We start from the raw sequence: 17,156 nt of genomic DNA, 5'->3' as shown, positions 1-17,156 counted from the left end.
TGATTAAGTGGGGGAACCAGTCATGGCTGTAGCCAGGATTTATGTTTGGGGCGGGGGGGGGGCGAGGCACCCCACCTGTCATCACCCTCAGTCTGGCTCTTGTCTAGCAGATTCAGAATGAAATGTCTTGACAACAGTTGTTCTAAATTTCTTTTGACCCCAGGAAAAAAAATCTGTCCAAATCTTTCTACAATTTCTACTTAAGTATTTTTTTTTTTATTTACTTGATGGGGGAGTGTGTGTGTGTGTGAAGCTGCCCCCCCCCCCGCTACACCCAGGGAACCAGCGATGGTCCACGCATGGGAATTGAGCAAAAAAACCAGAAAGCTCCTCCTGGTCTCATTTTATGTGTCTTCTCCCCTCTGCGACTATATATTCTGGGACCGAGCCCCATTTCAGCCTAACCCACCCCTTTGTGCGCCCACCAAAGCGCTCCTGTGGGCTCATAAAAAACCCTGAGAAAGCGAGAGTCCTCGCTGCCCCGCGCTGGGCTTGCAGGGAGAGATGCCTTTTGCCTTCCTTCTCCTCTCCGACAGAGGTCGCTGTGGGGAATCAGGAGGCGCCTGACCTGATGACTTTTCCGGCCTCTCTCTGCCCAGAGAGAGCCACTTCCGGCGCCTCGCGTGGCTGAGGCGCGTCGGTTTGCTCCGAAGCCGAGCGTGTTCGCCTTGCTTGCTTTCCGCTGCCATGAAGCCGGTGAGAGAGGGAGGGAGAACTGGGGTGGGGGTTGAGATTTGGGGGGCGGGCGGCTGTTTTGGCTGTGGGGGGAGGAAGCCTCGGGATACCCTGACTGGGTTGCTGGTCGGCGCTTGGGCAGCAGGAGGTGGAGCGGAGGGATAAATGGCGAGGCGCCGCGGGAGCGGCTGGTTCAGGTGGGCTTGGCGGAGGGAGCGCGGCCGGGAACAGCCTCGTCGTTAACAGCGACGTTAACCCCCCCCTCCACCTCACATGTTGTTGGACTACAACTCCCGTCATCCCTCCCTGCTGGCTGACGCTGGCAGGGAATGATGGGAGTTGTAGTCCAGCACCCTATTGGTGTGCAGAGTGGCTCCTCTGGGGTGCGCGTGTGATTTGGAAACTGGAATTTACAGCGATAGCATTTATCCCCCCCCCGCCCTTTACAAATCGTCTTGCATAATTTGGCTTTTCACTCTAGGGTTCCTTAGCCTTTATTTCTATATTCCTCTTAATCCAAATCAATCAATTGCGTTCTTAAAAGTAGATATTGCACCTTAATCAAACTAATTCCTACTAGCGTGTCTTCCGTCTATCCCAATTCTTCTTTCCCGTGTGATGTTAGCTTAATATTTCCATCTCAAGCATTTTGAAAACCTTCGCCTTCATTTATGCTGCTGCTGCTGCTTAAATGTTATAGGGCTTAAGTTAAAAAGGTCTTAGGAATATTATGGATAGATGTGTAAAGTCAACTAACTCAGCCCTTATCGCCTCCAGAGAAAAAGCAAAAAACGGGTTCCCAGCTTCCGCAAGCTGTTGAAAACAAGTAAAATAAAACTTGACAACAAGTTAAAAAACAAACAGTTTAAGCAGCAGAGTACTGCCAAGAAATACCGAAAAGAACAAAGGAAGCTCAGACAAGCTGTCAAAGATGCTGTATCCAAGAAGCCAATGCCTTTGGAGGATAACAAGAAAAAACATCCAGGTGAGACTGGTGTGTGCGTGTGTGTGGTGTGGACATAATAGTAGTAGGCTTCTATGGTACCCAGAGGTTCTCACTATGGCACAGAATATGAGGTCCCCTTTTAGACTGTGACCCTTCATGTGATTGAAGAGCTTTTCATATTGTAAAATGTTATGCATATGTCAAATCAGGCAGTTCGCATGTGAGCAATACAGGTTATTGAAGTAAACCTTGGCAGTTAATAGGCTGGATGCAGCCTACAGCAGTTGCACCTTCTTTCAGTGTTCCCCACCCCACTAGAGCATTTTCTCATAATGTTTTGATTTTGATAACTAATTCTAGGGACTGATTATATTTTTGAGCAGTGATTCTCAAAATGAAGCTGCCTTACCCATAGAATAAACGTAAGTAACAGGGATTCTGATACAACAGGTCATCCATTGCATCTGAAAAAAATGGGCTTGAGTCCACGAAAGCTTGGGCCATAAGAAGGCTGGAATTCTATACTAACTTACATTGGGAGCCAATCCATTGGGACTTAATTTTAATACACATGTATAGGATTGTGCTTTAATGTATATATTTTTATTTAGTGCATAATTCTGTTTCCACCTGGACAGCTGGGTACCTCTGGGTAACCTACAAATAGAGCATGATGGGAACCAGCTTTTCTCTGGGTTGTTGTTGTTTTTTAGCCTCCAATATTTGGCATTTCAAGGTATTATGACTAGTAGTCGTTTAATTCTACCCAAATTTCTAGCCCATCCAATTCAAAAGGCCTGTGGTAGATAACAGCACTTATGAGTAATGTTTTGAATTATTCATTTAAAAGTTGGGGTCATCACATTAGTGGTTAAAGGTAAGTAAAGTCTTCATATAGTTTTTTTCAAGGCAATCCATTTTTAGTGCAACAAAATTTAGTGAGGAGAGAGACTCCATCAGGCAAGGCCTCTTTCCACCTGCCTTGCCCCACCACCTGGCCCTAGGATTCTTCATAAGGAAGCTGTGCTTGGAGGAAGAACAGTGAGGGGAGAGACTTCGTCAGGCAAGGCCTCCTTCCACCTGCCTTACTCCACCCTCTAGTCTCTGCTTCTCAAGTTGTATTGTATTATTTTATGTACTGTGGCTTGCCATTGTTTTATTGAGTATAGTTTAGAAATTATTTATTGCAACTGTTGAGTGGGTTTCTGTTTAACTTTTATATGTTGATATTATTATTTTGTATAATTCTAATAATTGTTGAATGTTACTTTTTGAAGTAGGTTGCTTATTTTAAAGTTTTGTTTTATTACGTTTTTGTACTGCATTAGATTGTTATAAGTGGTACATTTTTTGTTTCTTCAGCTTGTAAACCACTTTGAGTATTTTAAGATAGAAAGACAGTATACAAATAAAAAATGATGATGATAATTGAGAGTTGCTCAGTTAATTGTATGAAATCCAGATGTCTTTACTCAAGGAGTGCTTCTCTTTCAGCAACTGAATACTTTTCCAGTATTCAAACTGCAAAATATTGTTGCTTTGGGAATGTGGAAATGCTGTGTGGAGTGAAGTAGTATTTCAGTGGATAGTGTCCTTGATGATACAGAACTGAAATGGCTAATCCCACATTGTCTTTGGATTAAGTGATCACTCAGGAGCTAAGCAATGATGTAATGCCAAATCTCAAAGCAAAGGTTAATGCCAAATCAATCTTTGGCATTCTGTGAGTGAACATTGAGATCATGCTCTCTCTTGAACATGGCCATTCCCTCCCAGGCTCTGGTCCAGGTTTGAGGCAAACCATAGCTTGCAGGTTGTCTGAACAGCTGAAGTATAGTTTACCTGGAAGCCATGATTAGAAACCAACATTTTACCAGGCACACATGAGCTCTACAGAGAGCAATATACAGGTAGAAAAGTACAGTTGGATTCTACATACAGGTTGAGTCCTTTAAAAGAGGCCCCGTAGATACAGAGTACAGTACACATGTTCCACAGGGCCTCTTTTAAAAGATTCACCCTGTACAAAGGTAACTGTTTACTCACAAGTGTTCTTTTATATTCTCCCTCGTTAAACTAATGTGCCGCAGTTGTGCCCCTCATTCAAGAAAATCAAAGTAAAAGGTATTTCCATCTGCCTTTTGTAGTGTGTATTTCTCTCAGTGCCTCTGAAGTTATTCTGATTTTATTTGCCTTGGCAGAAAGGGAAGAAGAAGAAGAGGAAGCTCTTCCTCTGGATATGATGGATGAAGATGATATGAAATTAATGGAGGAACTTGCTCAAAGGGCATCTTTTATTACACGAGATCTTTCTTCCAAGTAGGTGTTTGCAAAGTAGGGAATAGCGGACATTGCAGCACTTTTGTTGTCTATTTGTTCGTTGAGAGTTTATTCAGCATATGTTGAATCTAAATTTGCCCCTCAGTGTCAGACCTTTAATGCAAAAGGCCTTCACAGAATAGGCCTTTTTCCTGCATGACTAACTCTTCTCTGCTTGAGTGTTTTACTATTCCAAGCAATATCAACTTCTCTGTGTAATAAGAGTGAGTTTGTTTGTTTGTTTGTTTTGAAGTCAGAAGTATGTGGTCAAGTGTTGCAGAGAATGAGTTCACAGATTCCATATGGAAGGGAGGAAGGGACAAAGGCAGAAGTTTGATGGTATATTCACAATAGCATGGGTAGTTTGCAGAAGAATTCCATTGCTCTTTAAAGTTCAGGGCATCTGTGACATTAATGGAATCACAAACCCCACAGTTAAGCACCTGCTATAGTTATACTTGCTGTGAAAAGAATCTCTGCTTGGCATTAGCTTGGGCTAGCTGTTTGTAGAAAATGTAATGTAGTGGAAGCACTTAATAAGGGTCTGGATAGTGACAATTTCATTTGTCCCCATTGGTAAACCCCATTTGGAAAAGCCTTCAATGGCAGATAGTTTGACCAGTTTAATCTTTTTTAAAAGTCTAATTAAGTGGCATCATAGAGAAAATTGTATGTGTTTTCAGTGTAACCATTCCTTTGCAGTTCTGTTTGTGAAAATAGTATTTTTAAATGTAAGTTATAAGTTATCCATATGAGTGCCTGACAAGTCTTTCACTTTATAGTGAACCTGTTCATGCCAAGAAACGTAAGAATGAGAGTGTGATTGAGAAATATGAGAAGAAGCCAAGGCGCATGCAGACTGAGCCTGAAAAAGAACTTATTCATCTGCTTCCCATCAAAGACAAACGTGGAATTATTCCACAGACCATGGAAAAGCCAGGTGAGGCACAATCAAAATTGCCAGGCAAGCTGTCAGTTTGATTTAAGAACTGGATCATTCGCAATGCTGAATTTTTAAAGAGCTTGCTCTTTCTTGTAGTTAAAGAGGAAGAGGAAGAGGAAGAGAAGGATGAAATAGAAGAAATGGAAGAGGCACAAGGTATTTAAGACTTTTTTAAAAAAAAGATTTTGTACAGATTAAATATTAATGGACATTCAAATGGTGTTACTATTCTTGAAGCATATTAGTGTAAATTACTTCATTGGTTCAGAGAACATTTTGTGGTTTGTCCTCATTGCTGAGTTACTGGATAGATCAAGTAAAATAAGTATAATACTGCCAAAGAAATGAATTGCTTTTAAAGTGTTTCCAGATGTTGCCTTTACAGAGTCAACCTAAATTGAATAGAAACCTGACTAGGGTAGCTCACAAAGGAGAATGGAAACCTAAACTATTATTTGAAAGTCTTGGCTGAATACAACTGAATGCCACCCCCTGAAAAACTCAACCAACTCCTAAAAGGTCTGTTTACCTGAATAAAGGTTTGACCAGGGGCTGATGAGAATGCCAGCAGAAGTTTCCAGTCTCCATTTCAAATGTTCAGCCTTTCCAGCTCTGGTGTGGAGGCACACACGTGCACACGTACGCTCTAAGACAGGCTTCCTCAACCTCGGCCCTCCAGATGTTTTTGGCCTACAACTCCCATGATCCCTAGCTAGCAGGACCACTGGTCAGGGATGATGGGAATTGCAGTCTCAAAACATCTGGAGGCCAAGGTTAGGGAAGCCTGCTCTAAGACATGAACAGCGTTTTTCTTTATCACCAGCTCTTGAAGAACCATTACCTGTTCTCACTGCTGAAGAACTGCTAGTTCATAGGAAAAAGAAGCTACAAGAGAAAAAGATGCACATAGCTGCCTTAGCATCTGCCATCTTGTCTGACCCAGAAAATAATGTAAGTAACATTTCAGTTGAGTTGAAACTGGCCATGCCATAAAAAAGTAAGAGAATGATTTTTACATGCCAAAGATTCAGATGCATCATATTTAGTGTGGAAACAAATGTTGGCTTTTAATGGCTTGGCACAGTGAGGTCTCACGGGTTATGTGCTGTTGTTCATGCTCTCATCTCACAGATTTTGTGTGATTGCCTTCTGGATTGGAAGGGATAGTTTCCTTTCCTTTAGGCTCCTTTTACAGTATTTTTCTTGGATGCTGTTGAAACAGTTTTATGCATGGAATTAAATGAATACCATTAACCTTGCTTTTATTTTTTCCTCTCAACGTTTTTGCCATCCTTTTGAGAAGTTGTTCCCTAAAAGCAGTGTTCTGTAACTGCTTCACAGGCAGTACTTCAATTTAAAAATTTGACTTGTCACACACACACACACAAAAATCTCTGGGGGGAGATTAAAACTGCTTTCATACCCTGAAGTGAAACAGTTGGCAGTGTGAAGCTGCAAACTGAAAGGCTTAGAGAGACAGGAAGAGCCCGTGGATTCCAGGTATTTTCCATTTGAAATGTAGCCGCTGTGATTACTGCTTTTGTGATTGCTGATGAAAACAAACTGGTCCTTGCCAATTGTGAGACTGTGTCTTTTATTCTTTCCAGGGTACATTGGGAAGTAGACTTGATGTGATCTGGCAGTTTTCATATAGTCTCAGAAGGTGTAGTTGTTTGGTTAAACTAAAACCCCACCACACAAGCTAAAACAAAAATCAGTGGGGGCATGACCTCAGTTTTGGGAAAACCTAGCACCTCCTCACTGATACAAATCCATTAAAGCTTCCTTTGAAAAATGGGTGATAACACAGAAATCGATGGTATAAAGATAGAGTGTTACTAAAATATTTTGCACCATATGAATATCTAGAATATGTTGCGATCTTGAATTCTGTGTGTATGTTCTCTGAAGATGGCAGTAGTTGTTGCTCCTCACATTACAATGACAGTGTATGCATAAATTTTGTCTGGTTTACCTGTAGTTGCCAATTATATTTCATGGTTATGTCATCCTTGCCTGAACAGATAAAGAAGCTGAAAGAGTTGCGTGCGATGTTAATGGAACAGGATCCCAATGTGGCCGTGATTGTGCGAAAGCTGGTGATGATTTCTCTGATGGAGCTTTTCAAAGATATTACTCCATCTTACAAAATCAGACCTTTAACTGAGAAAGAGAAAAACACAAAGGTGAGGTTGTAGTATGTTTCAGAGTAGCTTATTGTCAAGTTGGGAGGGTAATACAACTTGTTATATTTATGGAGGAAGAAATTAAGAGTTTTTATCTATGAAATTATTTCTTTCCTTAAAAATAGCCCACAGTTTTTAAGCTTAGTTGTTGAAATGTTGGCATTTGGGGTACCAAAAACGAAGAGTACACCTTTCTCGCAAAACTGTTGGGTAACTAATTTTCCCAAATACTTCTTGAAAAGACTTCAAAATAGATACTGCAGAGGGTGACATCTTCTGAAACTGAAAATGTGTTGCAGTTGTCACACAGATTTATGGCAAGATATTTTACATTGTTTCTTTGTTTATCCACAGGTTAGAAAAGAAACTCAGAAATTAAGAGAATTTGAAGAAGGCATTGTCAGCCAGTACAAGTTTTATTTAGAAAATCTGGAGCAATCTGTGAAAGGTACAGCAGGCAGGGTGTATGGCTGAGGATGGGGATATGCTCTTAAATGTTGAGCGCTAAAATTATTTTGTTGTTGGAAATAAGCAGCTATTGGTAGTATCCCTAATACAAAGCATGGAGAAGATCCCTGGTTTAAACCTTAGAATCTCAACTCCTGATCCTGAGTTGTAGGGCTAGGAAAGTATTTTTCCTAGTATTTTTTTTTTAAAGGATGTGGCATTGTGTGTGTGTTTTCATTCTAAGCCCTATGTGTCTGTGGCAGGAAATATGCAAGTACTATATTTTTTCCCCCACTTGGAAATAATAGTAGTAATTTCAGAAGCTGGGATGGCAAAATACTCAGGCTTTTATGCGATATTTCACTTAGATTGGAAGCAACGGAAGCTGAAGAAAAGCAATGTGATTTCACTGAAAGCATACAAAGGCCTTGCAGAGATTGCTGTGAAGTGCTTGTGTGAGCTGTTGGTGGCCCTGCCTCACTTCAACTTCCACAATAATATTATTGTGCTCATCGTGCCACTCATGAACGATGCTTCAAAACAGGTAGGCATACCCCATAGTCATGACAGCAGCTGTTACTGGTATATTGAAATATTGCATGTCATTTCAAAGTAAATATGAATCACTTTCTGGAAGGGTAAAAATCTTTGTTCATGGCATTTTACATTTTTTCATCCAGAAAGCAGTGCTGGTTGAATAAACACTGATAATCGAAACTTCCAACTTTCCAGATTTCTGAAATGTGCTGTGGTGCAGTAAAGGCCCTCTTCAAGCAGGATAAACTTGGCTATGCCTCACTTGGTGTGGTGAAGGTGATTTCTGGCCTTGTGAAAAGTAGGAATTACGATGTTAGACCTGAGGTAAGTTCCTTCCTTCCTCTCCAGTGTGGAGCAATAGTTAAAAATGGACTTTAAATATTTACTATCCTTATTGAAGTACTATGGCATATTATCACAAACAAAAACCACACCAATTGTCTCCCGAACGTTACTCTTTCCATTCTTCATGAGTTGTTGGCAAGGATGGCATCTATCCACATGTATATAAAAGAGAAAGAAATGGTCTCAGGCAGTTTTATGTTTTGTAAGATCTGTGCTTTTAATGAATTTGAGAAATAAATGCTATTGGATTATCTTTAGGTGCTAATGACACTAATTCACCTAAGAATTAAGGAAGTAGAAGTGAAAAAAGACGCAGAAGACATCACGCCAAAGAAGAGGTTCATGTCTTACCAAGAGAAACGGAAAAATCTGTCAAGGATGCAAAGAAAGGTACTTCTTATCCTGTAGTGTACACGTATAATTTGAATTTCATTAGAAAATGGAACAGTTTCTGGCTTGTATCCAAATAACTAACCAGTGAGTTCCATTGTTCAAGGAGATTTTGAAACAACACCTCCTCATGACATCCTCCTTTTGAAACTATATTATGATTTGGTGAGGAAGTGACTGCTGTTTGAGAGAAAGTGTAAATAAATCTCAGCTGAGCTTGCTGAAATTCTTGGGTGCCCCTAAATTAGCTCTTGGGTTCATGTCTCAGGACTTTCATTTTGTGGCCATGTGAACACTGCAAAACACAGTTCTGCAGATTGTTTCTTACTGGTTATGTATGGGAAAATTTTTTGTTAAAGTGATCCCATCATGCTTTTGCTGCTGAGAGGCTTTTAGCAGAGCTGAAAATAGTCCCACCCCTGTTTCTCATGTTGCTTTAAACATCATGGTCAGTTCACATATAATCAAAATCATGGTTTAGGGCTACATGGGCAAACCTCCATGAGACAGAGCAAAGCATTGGGCTCGTGCACACACCTCACTTTTTCCCACATATCTGGGATAATGGTTTCGGTTGTGTTTTCCTCAGTCTCTGCTTAGCATTGTGTATAAATTTGAGGTTAGATCATAGCTGTCAACATTTTCCTTTTTTAAAGGGAAATTCCCTTATTCCGAATAGGATTCCTCGCAAGAAAAGGAAAAAGTTGACAGCTATGGTTTAGGTGCTAAACAAGCCAGCTTCTTTAGGAACTATCAATGGTTTAGAAGTTTTTCAAACATGGCCTGTGTTTCCAATCCAAATTTGCAGTTCTGGTTTGGAGAGCAAGCATTTGATGAAAAGCCAATTAGGTTGCCTGTACCAGGAAGAAGTAACTTATCTGACCACTCATAGTCCACAAGAGGAGGAAGGAGCATGCGGCATGTTCCTGATCAGAGACATTACATCTGAACTGACCCAACGACTGCAAAGTAGTTACCTTAATACTACCAGAATCTTGTGTTTTCTTACAAAAAACCTTGTACATTTTCAGTGGAAAAAAGCAGAAGAGAAACTAGAAAGAGAACTCTTAGAAGCAGAAGCCTCAGAGAGCACAGAGAAAAAACTGAAACTGGTAAGTATATTTTCATGAGTGTGGTGTACTGCTGAGTTTTGTATTATGCACAAGTAAAATAAGACCAGATATTGCCAATTGTAATATTTGTTTCAAATACTTGCTTTGGTTCTGTGGTTCCTTAGAAATGAGTTTCTAGTCATAAAATGTGGGTGGGCTGTATGCACAGTAAACACAAAGACTGATACTATAAGCACGGATTTATCCCTCATTGTGGTTAATTTTTATTATTAGCAGTTGTTTTTGCTCAGCACAATAGTTGAGGGAGTATAAATAGTGCAATAACAGACTAGGGGTCTGTTTTTTCCTTGCAATTCAATAATTACTGGTTTAGGGCATTATGTATTACAATAGCGGTGTCTATCCATAGCTTTCCCTGCTATGACTCATAATGATGTAAACCAGTAATTAGGAACTGATCGTGCTAGCAATTAAGTAATCCTAGGAAATTTAAAGTGGTTTTTGATTAATGGCTTTCAAATCCAGGCAAGTGTGAACAGAACTTAAATACGGTGAACTCAGAATGTTCCATATGTGTTCATTTGTGGGTGTCTTTTCTCTACAGCACACAGAAACCTTGAATATTGTATTTTTAACTTACTTCCGAATACTGAAAAAAGCACAGAAGTCTCCCCTTTTGCCTGCTGTGTTGGAAGGCCTTGCAAAGTAAGAATTTCAAAGCAATTTTTGAGTGACCATTCTTTATAAAAGTTCCTAACAAGGCACATTATGTCAACATAAAAACTTTCATTGAAAAATGTGAAAATAGTGGCTTGTATTTTAGTAGGTTTTACTGTAGTAGGCTCATTGCAATTAATGGAGCTAAATTGATCATGCCCACTAATTTCAGTGGGCCTGGGTAGAACTTAGTTAAATGCAACCCAGTGCTTAAATTTGTTTAAAATTACTCAGAAAAAATAAACAAAAATCAGGGTATAAGAAAGTAGGAAGAATAAAAGCAATTTAAATTCAATGCAGTTCTAAAATAACATTGCTAAAAAGTTTGGTATGTATTTCATCTTTTCATGCGTTGCTTGTATAGCATCCTGTTTTGTTTTCAAAATGATAGCTGGCAGATGGAGGAATGCTGTTCTTTTTTTGGATTACAAGTAGTGTGTGATTAATGATCATACTGCAAAAGAGAAGACTACTTAAGAATGTTGCTTAAGATAGTTGCACTATAAAACAAACTATAATTGCAATGGCATGCTTTGAGTTTGACAGATAAATCTTCTGTAAATTCACAAATCTAACTCCTTGATTTTAGGTTCGCCCACCTCATAAATTTGGAATTTTTTGATGACCTTTTGCTTGTTCTACATTCTCTTATGGTCTCAGGGGTAAGTTTAACCATTGTCTAAAGAGATATAAGACTTTTGGTCTATATCTTTCTGATGCATTTCCTTTATTTTCAGGTGTTAAGCCACAGAGAGAGTCTGCACTGTATTCTTTCTGCTTTCCACATTTTGTCTGGTCAAGGTACAGTTTAATTTTCATACTGCATTTGTGTGATTAGCGTGAATGGGACCATTGCTAGTTTTGTCTGATGGGCTCGAGTGGTCAAAGATTTCACAAAAAGTTCCATCCAAGGAAATGTGATAGACTTTGAGGAAGGACTAGAGAGACAGTGAGAAGACGCTTTTTGTTTTGCCTCTGAACCAGGATCAATGTTGCCTGTTTGTTTTAAGGAATCTGAATTCTTCCAACTGAGACTGTATACTTCTAACTAAAGCAATATATTGCACAGGTTCAACCAGTCTCCAGCATGCACTTAGCTCCAGAGGAAACTAAACCCCAGAGCAGTGTTTTTCAAACTTGGGTCTCCAGCTGTTGTTGGACTACATCTCCCATCATCCCTAGCTAGCAGGACCAGTGATCAGGGATGATGGGAGTTATAGTCCAACAACAGCTGGAGACCCAAGTTTGAAAAACACTGCTCTGAAGTATTCCCTTTGAACGTCTTGTCATTTAAGGAAATAAGTTGTTTTACGGTTACAGCAACAAACCCACTTAACTGGAATTATTTTGGATAGGTGATGTCCTTAACATTGACCCTTTGAAGTTCTACACACACCTTTACAAGATACTACTTAAACTACATGCAGGTAACTTCTTATTTCAATGGTTTCGTGATAACAAAGCTCAAGTACTGTCTTTTATATACTTCTATGGTAGATGGAGTGAAATTGTATGCCTTGGTATTTTCTCTACAGAAATAACCCTTCAGTGGTGTTCAGCAGTGTTTCTTTCTTTGCTAAATAGCTGGTGTAATTCTTAATTGGTGAATCTTTCTTGAATAAATTAAAAATAGAATCGGGGAAATAGCGAGTGCCTTCAATCTTTCTGGCGTTCTTTTGGATATATGTTCCTGCATTCAAATGGGTTTTGAACCACACATGTTGTTTTAAGGTGCTACAAATGAAGATGTTGCGATAGTGCTGCAGTGCCTGGATGTGATGCTCACCAAACGTAGGAAGCAGGTGTCCCAGCAGAGAGCTCTTGCTTTCATAAAGCGCCTCTCCACAGTAGCCCTCCATCTCCTTCCAGATTCCTGCATTGGTATCTTGGCAACCAACAGAACATTAATGCATGTAAGTTCTTAGAAACATAGCTAATGAGACCCTTTAGCTACTGGAATCTAAAATTGTTGGATGTTTCAAACTCATTCTGTTGAAACTCCTACATCATATTTAAAACATGTCATGCCTTCACAAATCTACACACGCGTGTGCAGACACACACCAGCATAGAGGGTTCCATTTAACTTTTAGCTGTCCCAGGCCAAGTTTTCATTCTTGTCAGAAGAGATGGAGTCATTCCAGCATTCTCCTAGGGCTGCCATATGTCTGGATTTTCCCGGACATCACTGGAATTTCAAAGGCGGAATTAACATCGGGGGGGGGGGGGGATTTCTGAAAGGCGGTGTTTTTGTAAAAAAAAAAAAAAAAGCCCAACAACTTTTGGGTTTTCCAAAAAACAAAACAAAACAAAACACCAATCTCAACAATTTCAGTGGTTTCTTTAAAAATACCTCAACAATGTTGTGGTCTGCCTGGTATTTACTTTTTGAAATATGGCAACCCTAATTCTCCAGCTTTCCTGCCTTGTTGTTTCTTCAGTTATTCTTTCTGCTATGGGCATCAACATCTTAGCTCTTTCAGTGCATTGGATTTAGTTTTTAGAGGGGAAATGCCCACTGGGCCCAAGCTGTCACTCAGAGAATCAGGGTCACCTTTTCACTGGAGTTGGCCTATAACAGTCTGAGGGTGTCTGTTATAGATACTTTGTATAAACGACAGCTCCAGGGGCTGTAAGCTTGATGACTGGCTGGTTCAGTATGCTGATGGCAGTATTTAAAGAACTTGGGTGGTGAGACTGATTATTGCTTTTCCACTAAGATGCAGGTATTTTAGTTGCTGCAGTTTGAAAAAGGTGTTTGGATTCTGATCTTAAAATGACATAGTTTGGTTGTTAATTGGAATTTCTTACATATTGCACTAACTCATGATTTACCCCCATGTGGCTGAGCAAGAATGAAGCACTGGGCTTGTGCCCCTTCCCTAGCTCTCAAAGAATCTTGACTTTGTATTTCATGCAACCCTGGTTTAAAACAAATGGTGGCTAGTTTTCTTAAGAAGCCAAATTCAAACAATGGGCTATTTGAAACCGGCTTTTTAAAACTAACCATTGCTTTAAACCGGGGTCTCTAGCACATATGTAATACTTGTTTGAAACTGATACTCAGTTTGGCAGAAGTCCTGCTCCCAGTTGCATTTGATTCGACTGGTGGAGTCTTGTCCATTTAATGCTAAACTGTGGTTTTAGCATTAGGTGAGAAGGCAGCAATTGTATTTGACTTTCGTAGGTTTTTCTTCTTCTTGCGGCCTACCCTGAGGTAGGCTACAAATAAAATGCCCCTTCCAACACAATGAACAAAATGGTCCACATGTGAAATATTCTTAACATGTTTTGAAAATTATTACAGCAGACGTGAGTTCTCCAGAGTTGGTTCATTTTGTTTTAAATTAAAGCAGAGACGTTCAACATGATCCATCAGGCCATATACATATTCAGATATCTTAAGTTTATTACATCAGTAGTTATCTCTTCGTGGAGATACAATTTTGTTTTCTGAGGCAAACATGGTAACAACTTTGTAATTATTATTCCATTTCACATGGGACTCTTTTCTTTTTTCTCTTTCTTTTCTTGGATGGTATTGAAGACTTTCCCAAAGACAGACCTTCTCCTAGACAATGAATCTCAAGGGAGTGGACTTTACCTTCCTGAGCTGGATGAACCAGAGTACTGTAATGCTCAGAACACAGCACTGTGGGAGCTGCATACTCTGCGGGTGAGTGTCACGGAAGCTAATGCCTTGTTGCCTTTTTCTACACTAGTAACTAGGAAGCTCTTTTTTCTGTTCAGAATACATTTTTTTTAAAGTCAGAATTTGCAGGAATGAATGTTCTTGAGTATTCTAATTCTATTTACAACATTTTTATATTGCAATTAATCAGTTTTCTTCAGTGGCGAATATGATTTTGAACTTCAGTAAGCCTTTTCACTCTTTTAATTAGGCTGTTTAGCTCCATCATTCTGCTTTGCATTTTTCTTCTTCCTACCTCATTTACTGAGAAAGTAATGAGCAGTGGTGCATGCGAACCACCCAGCATCTTCCCATCTTTTCCACTTAATTGATCCCCACTGCTAGATGCTTGTAACTTTCTTCTTGGAAAAGGCTTAAGATTCCCCCGTCATAATTGTCTTGCATTTCATGGGATGTTTAACCAATTGAGCTTTTGTTCCTAAAGCTGAGAGAATATAATTTTGATGATAACCTTTTGTTCAAATAGTCAAATGCATTACATTAATATAGAAAAATTTAATTCCCAATATCTCATCAATGCTCTCTCCCTAACCCCCAGAGACATTATCACCCAGTCGTTCAGAAATTTGCAGCTCACCTTGTGGCTGGTGCCCCAGCAGAAGGATCAGAATCTCTTGGGCATGAATTTAGTCGGAGGTGAGAGAAATGTGTTTGCTTTGAAAAAAAGTGTGCATAGATTCAAAAGCACAATTTAGAAGCCAGGCTTTCAGTGTGGTGGTACCTCCTCCTTAGAGCTCCCTCCCATAATGTGTCACACAGGCACTGTCTATTATCTTTTCGATGCCTGCTGAAGACCTTCCTTTTCCCACAAACCTTCTAAGTGAAGAATTTTGTATTGCTCTGTATCCGTATAGAATTGAAATTGTTTTTATCGTTATATTGCTTTGGAATGCTTCATGGGAAGCAATTCATAAATTATATAAATGAAGTTTAGCAAAGAAAACCCTGCAGTCTTTTCTGGTATAGAACCAGAGACCCAGCAGCTTACGTATGTATACAGGGATGGGGAAAGTTTTTGACCTGGTGGGCCAGATCTTTATCTCCACCTCACACCCTGTGGGCCAACTTTGACAGTGGGAAGCGCCAGCTACTCATCAGTTATCTGAGGTCATGATGATGAGGTCATGGCTGATAGGTCTTGCCTATCTGATAGGTCATGCTTACCGTGGGGTGAGCATGCAGCAGGATTGAAATCTTCACTCCTCAGCTGAAGAGTGGAAGCTGCAGTCCTTCTCCTTGGAGGGATCTGCTTTTCCCCCTGACAAGGATGGGACAAGATCTATTACCTTTTTCTCTCTGTGCCCAGTCAGGTGCTCATGGGGTGTGCACAATAGCTCTTACCCCAGCAACTGGTATTCAGTGGCTAGTTGCCCCTGAATCTGGAAGCAGTACTTAGCTAGGTAAAGGTAAAGGGAGCCCTGACCATTAGGTCCAGTCGTGGCCGACTCTGGGGGTGCGGCGCTCATCTCGCTTTATTGGCTGAGGGAGCCGGAGTACAGCTTCTGGGTCATGTGGCCAGCATGACTAAGCCGCTTCTGACGAACCAGAGCAGCACACGGAAACGCTGTTTACCTTCCCGCTGGAGCGGTAGTTATTTATCTACTTGCACTTTGACGTGCTTTTGAACTGCTAGGTTGGCAGGAGCTGGGACCGAGCAACAGGAGCTCACCCCGTCACGGGGATTCGAACCGCCGACCTTCTGATCGGCAAGTCCTAGGCTCTGTGGTTTAACCCACAGCGCCACCCGCGTCCCTATTACTTAGCTACCATGGCTAATTGTCATGGAAGATGGGTCCAGTTACTGAGTTCTTTCTCTGAGTGGAAAGTACATTACTACTGTTTAATATTAGCTTGAATGTGAAATAAAGGAGCAGATTTTTTAAAAAATGTAGCTGTGTAATGTTCACTGTCAAGCGTTTTATACAATAATCCTGGATTCCAGTATTGATGATAGGAAAGGAGGGAAATGTCTGCATGCAGAAGACTTCAGTCTTGCTCCATTATTCTGTTCAGTGGTTTTTTTTGTGTTCATTTCTTTGTTTGCCTCAATTTTTGACATATTTTAAAGGTGCTTTGCAGGGCTGTTCAACTCTCCAATACAAATACTAAGATTTAGGGTCTTTGGTTTTTCCCCAGTCTTGCTTTAGGACACAATATTTTTTTTTTGCAAATAGTATATTAAAATGAAACCTGTATCCATCATAGGTTGCCTACAGAACTTTTTGAGGCCTACAGTATGAAAGGAATGACTTTTAATCCTCGTGTTGCGTCAGTGGCACCCAGGAAAAAGGTACTGCCTTGCACCATTCTCTTCTTAAATCACACACGATGATTGATAATTCAACATTTTGATTTTACTTTATAAAACTGTAACACTTGTTCATTTCAGGGTAAATTTTCACAAGAGGCATCATTTCTGAATGAAGACTTGAATGAATTGTTTAAGGTTTATTTTGGAAGGCCAGTTCCACAAGGAGCCCTCGATTTCATGAAACACTTAAAGGGATTGCCAGTTTCCTAAGTATATTACAAACCATTGCAATCTATTTACAGGAACTAAATACATGAAAGAAATACTCACCTGGTCTCCAAATAATTTAAATAAAGTGGGTCTTTTTATTATGGATCCTGGATTTCCAGGAATGAAGAAGCAATTAATGAACAGCACTGTACTTTGGAATCCTAGGACCACTGATTCCATATTTATTGCTGCAGTTATTATGGTTTGTAAGCTTTGAGTTTATGTATAATATTGTACAATATTTTCATTGGAAATGGATGATTTTTCTAAAATGACATGAATTTGAATTGATTCTAGAAAACTATTTTAATTGTATCAATGTATAAACCTTTTTTTAAAAGAAAA

At 39.9% G+C, this 17,156-nt stretch overlaps 1 protein-coding gene across 1 annotated transcript; it reads left to right on the top strand.

Annotated features, from left to right (window-relative positions):
• The first annotated feature begins 545 nt into the window (after nt 1-545).
• NOC3L (NOC3 like DNA replication regulator) lies at nt 546-17,156 on the top strand. Its single transcript, XM_083614098.1, has 21 exons — nt 546-696; nt 1,453-1,660; nt 3,823-3,940; nt 4,723-4,880; nt 4,980-5,039; nt 5,707-5,834; nt 6,908-7,069; nt 7,424-7,517; nt 7,885-8,060; nt 8,249-8,377; nt 8,657-8,788; nt 9,820-9,900; nt 10,466-10,566; nt 11,168-11,240; nt 11,316-11,379; nt 11,934-12,005; nt 12,310-12,491; nt 14,126-14,254; nt 14,829-14,926; nt 16,496-16,580; nt 16,680-17,156. Exons 1-21 carry the CDS (start codon nt 688-690, stop codon nt 16,809-16,811), a joined length of 2,391 nt encoding a protein of 796 aa, XP_083470224.1. The 5' UTR covers nt 546-687; the 3' UTR covers nt 16,812-17,156.

The sequence above is a fragment of the Podarcis filfolensis genome, assembly GCF_964270895.1.
Source record: "Podarcis filfolensis genome assembly, chromosome: 5".
NCBI classification, from domain to species: Eukaryota; Metazoa; Chordata; class Lepidosauria; order Squamata; family Lacertidae; genus Podarcis; species Podarcis filfolensis.
This window is presented reverse-complemented; position numbering and strand designations above follow the sequence as displayed.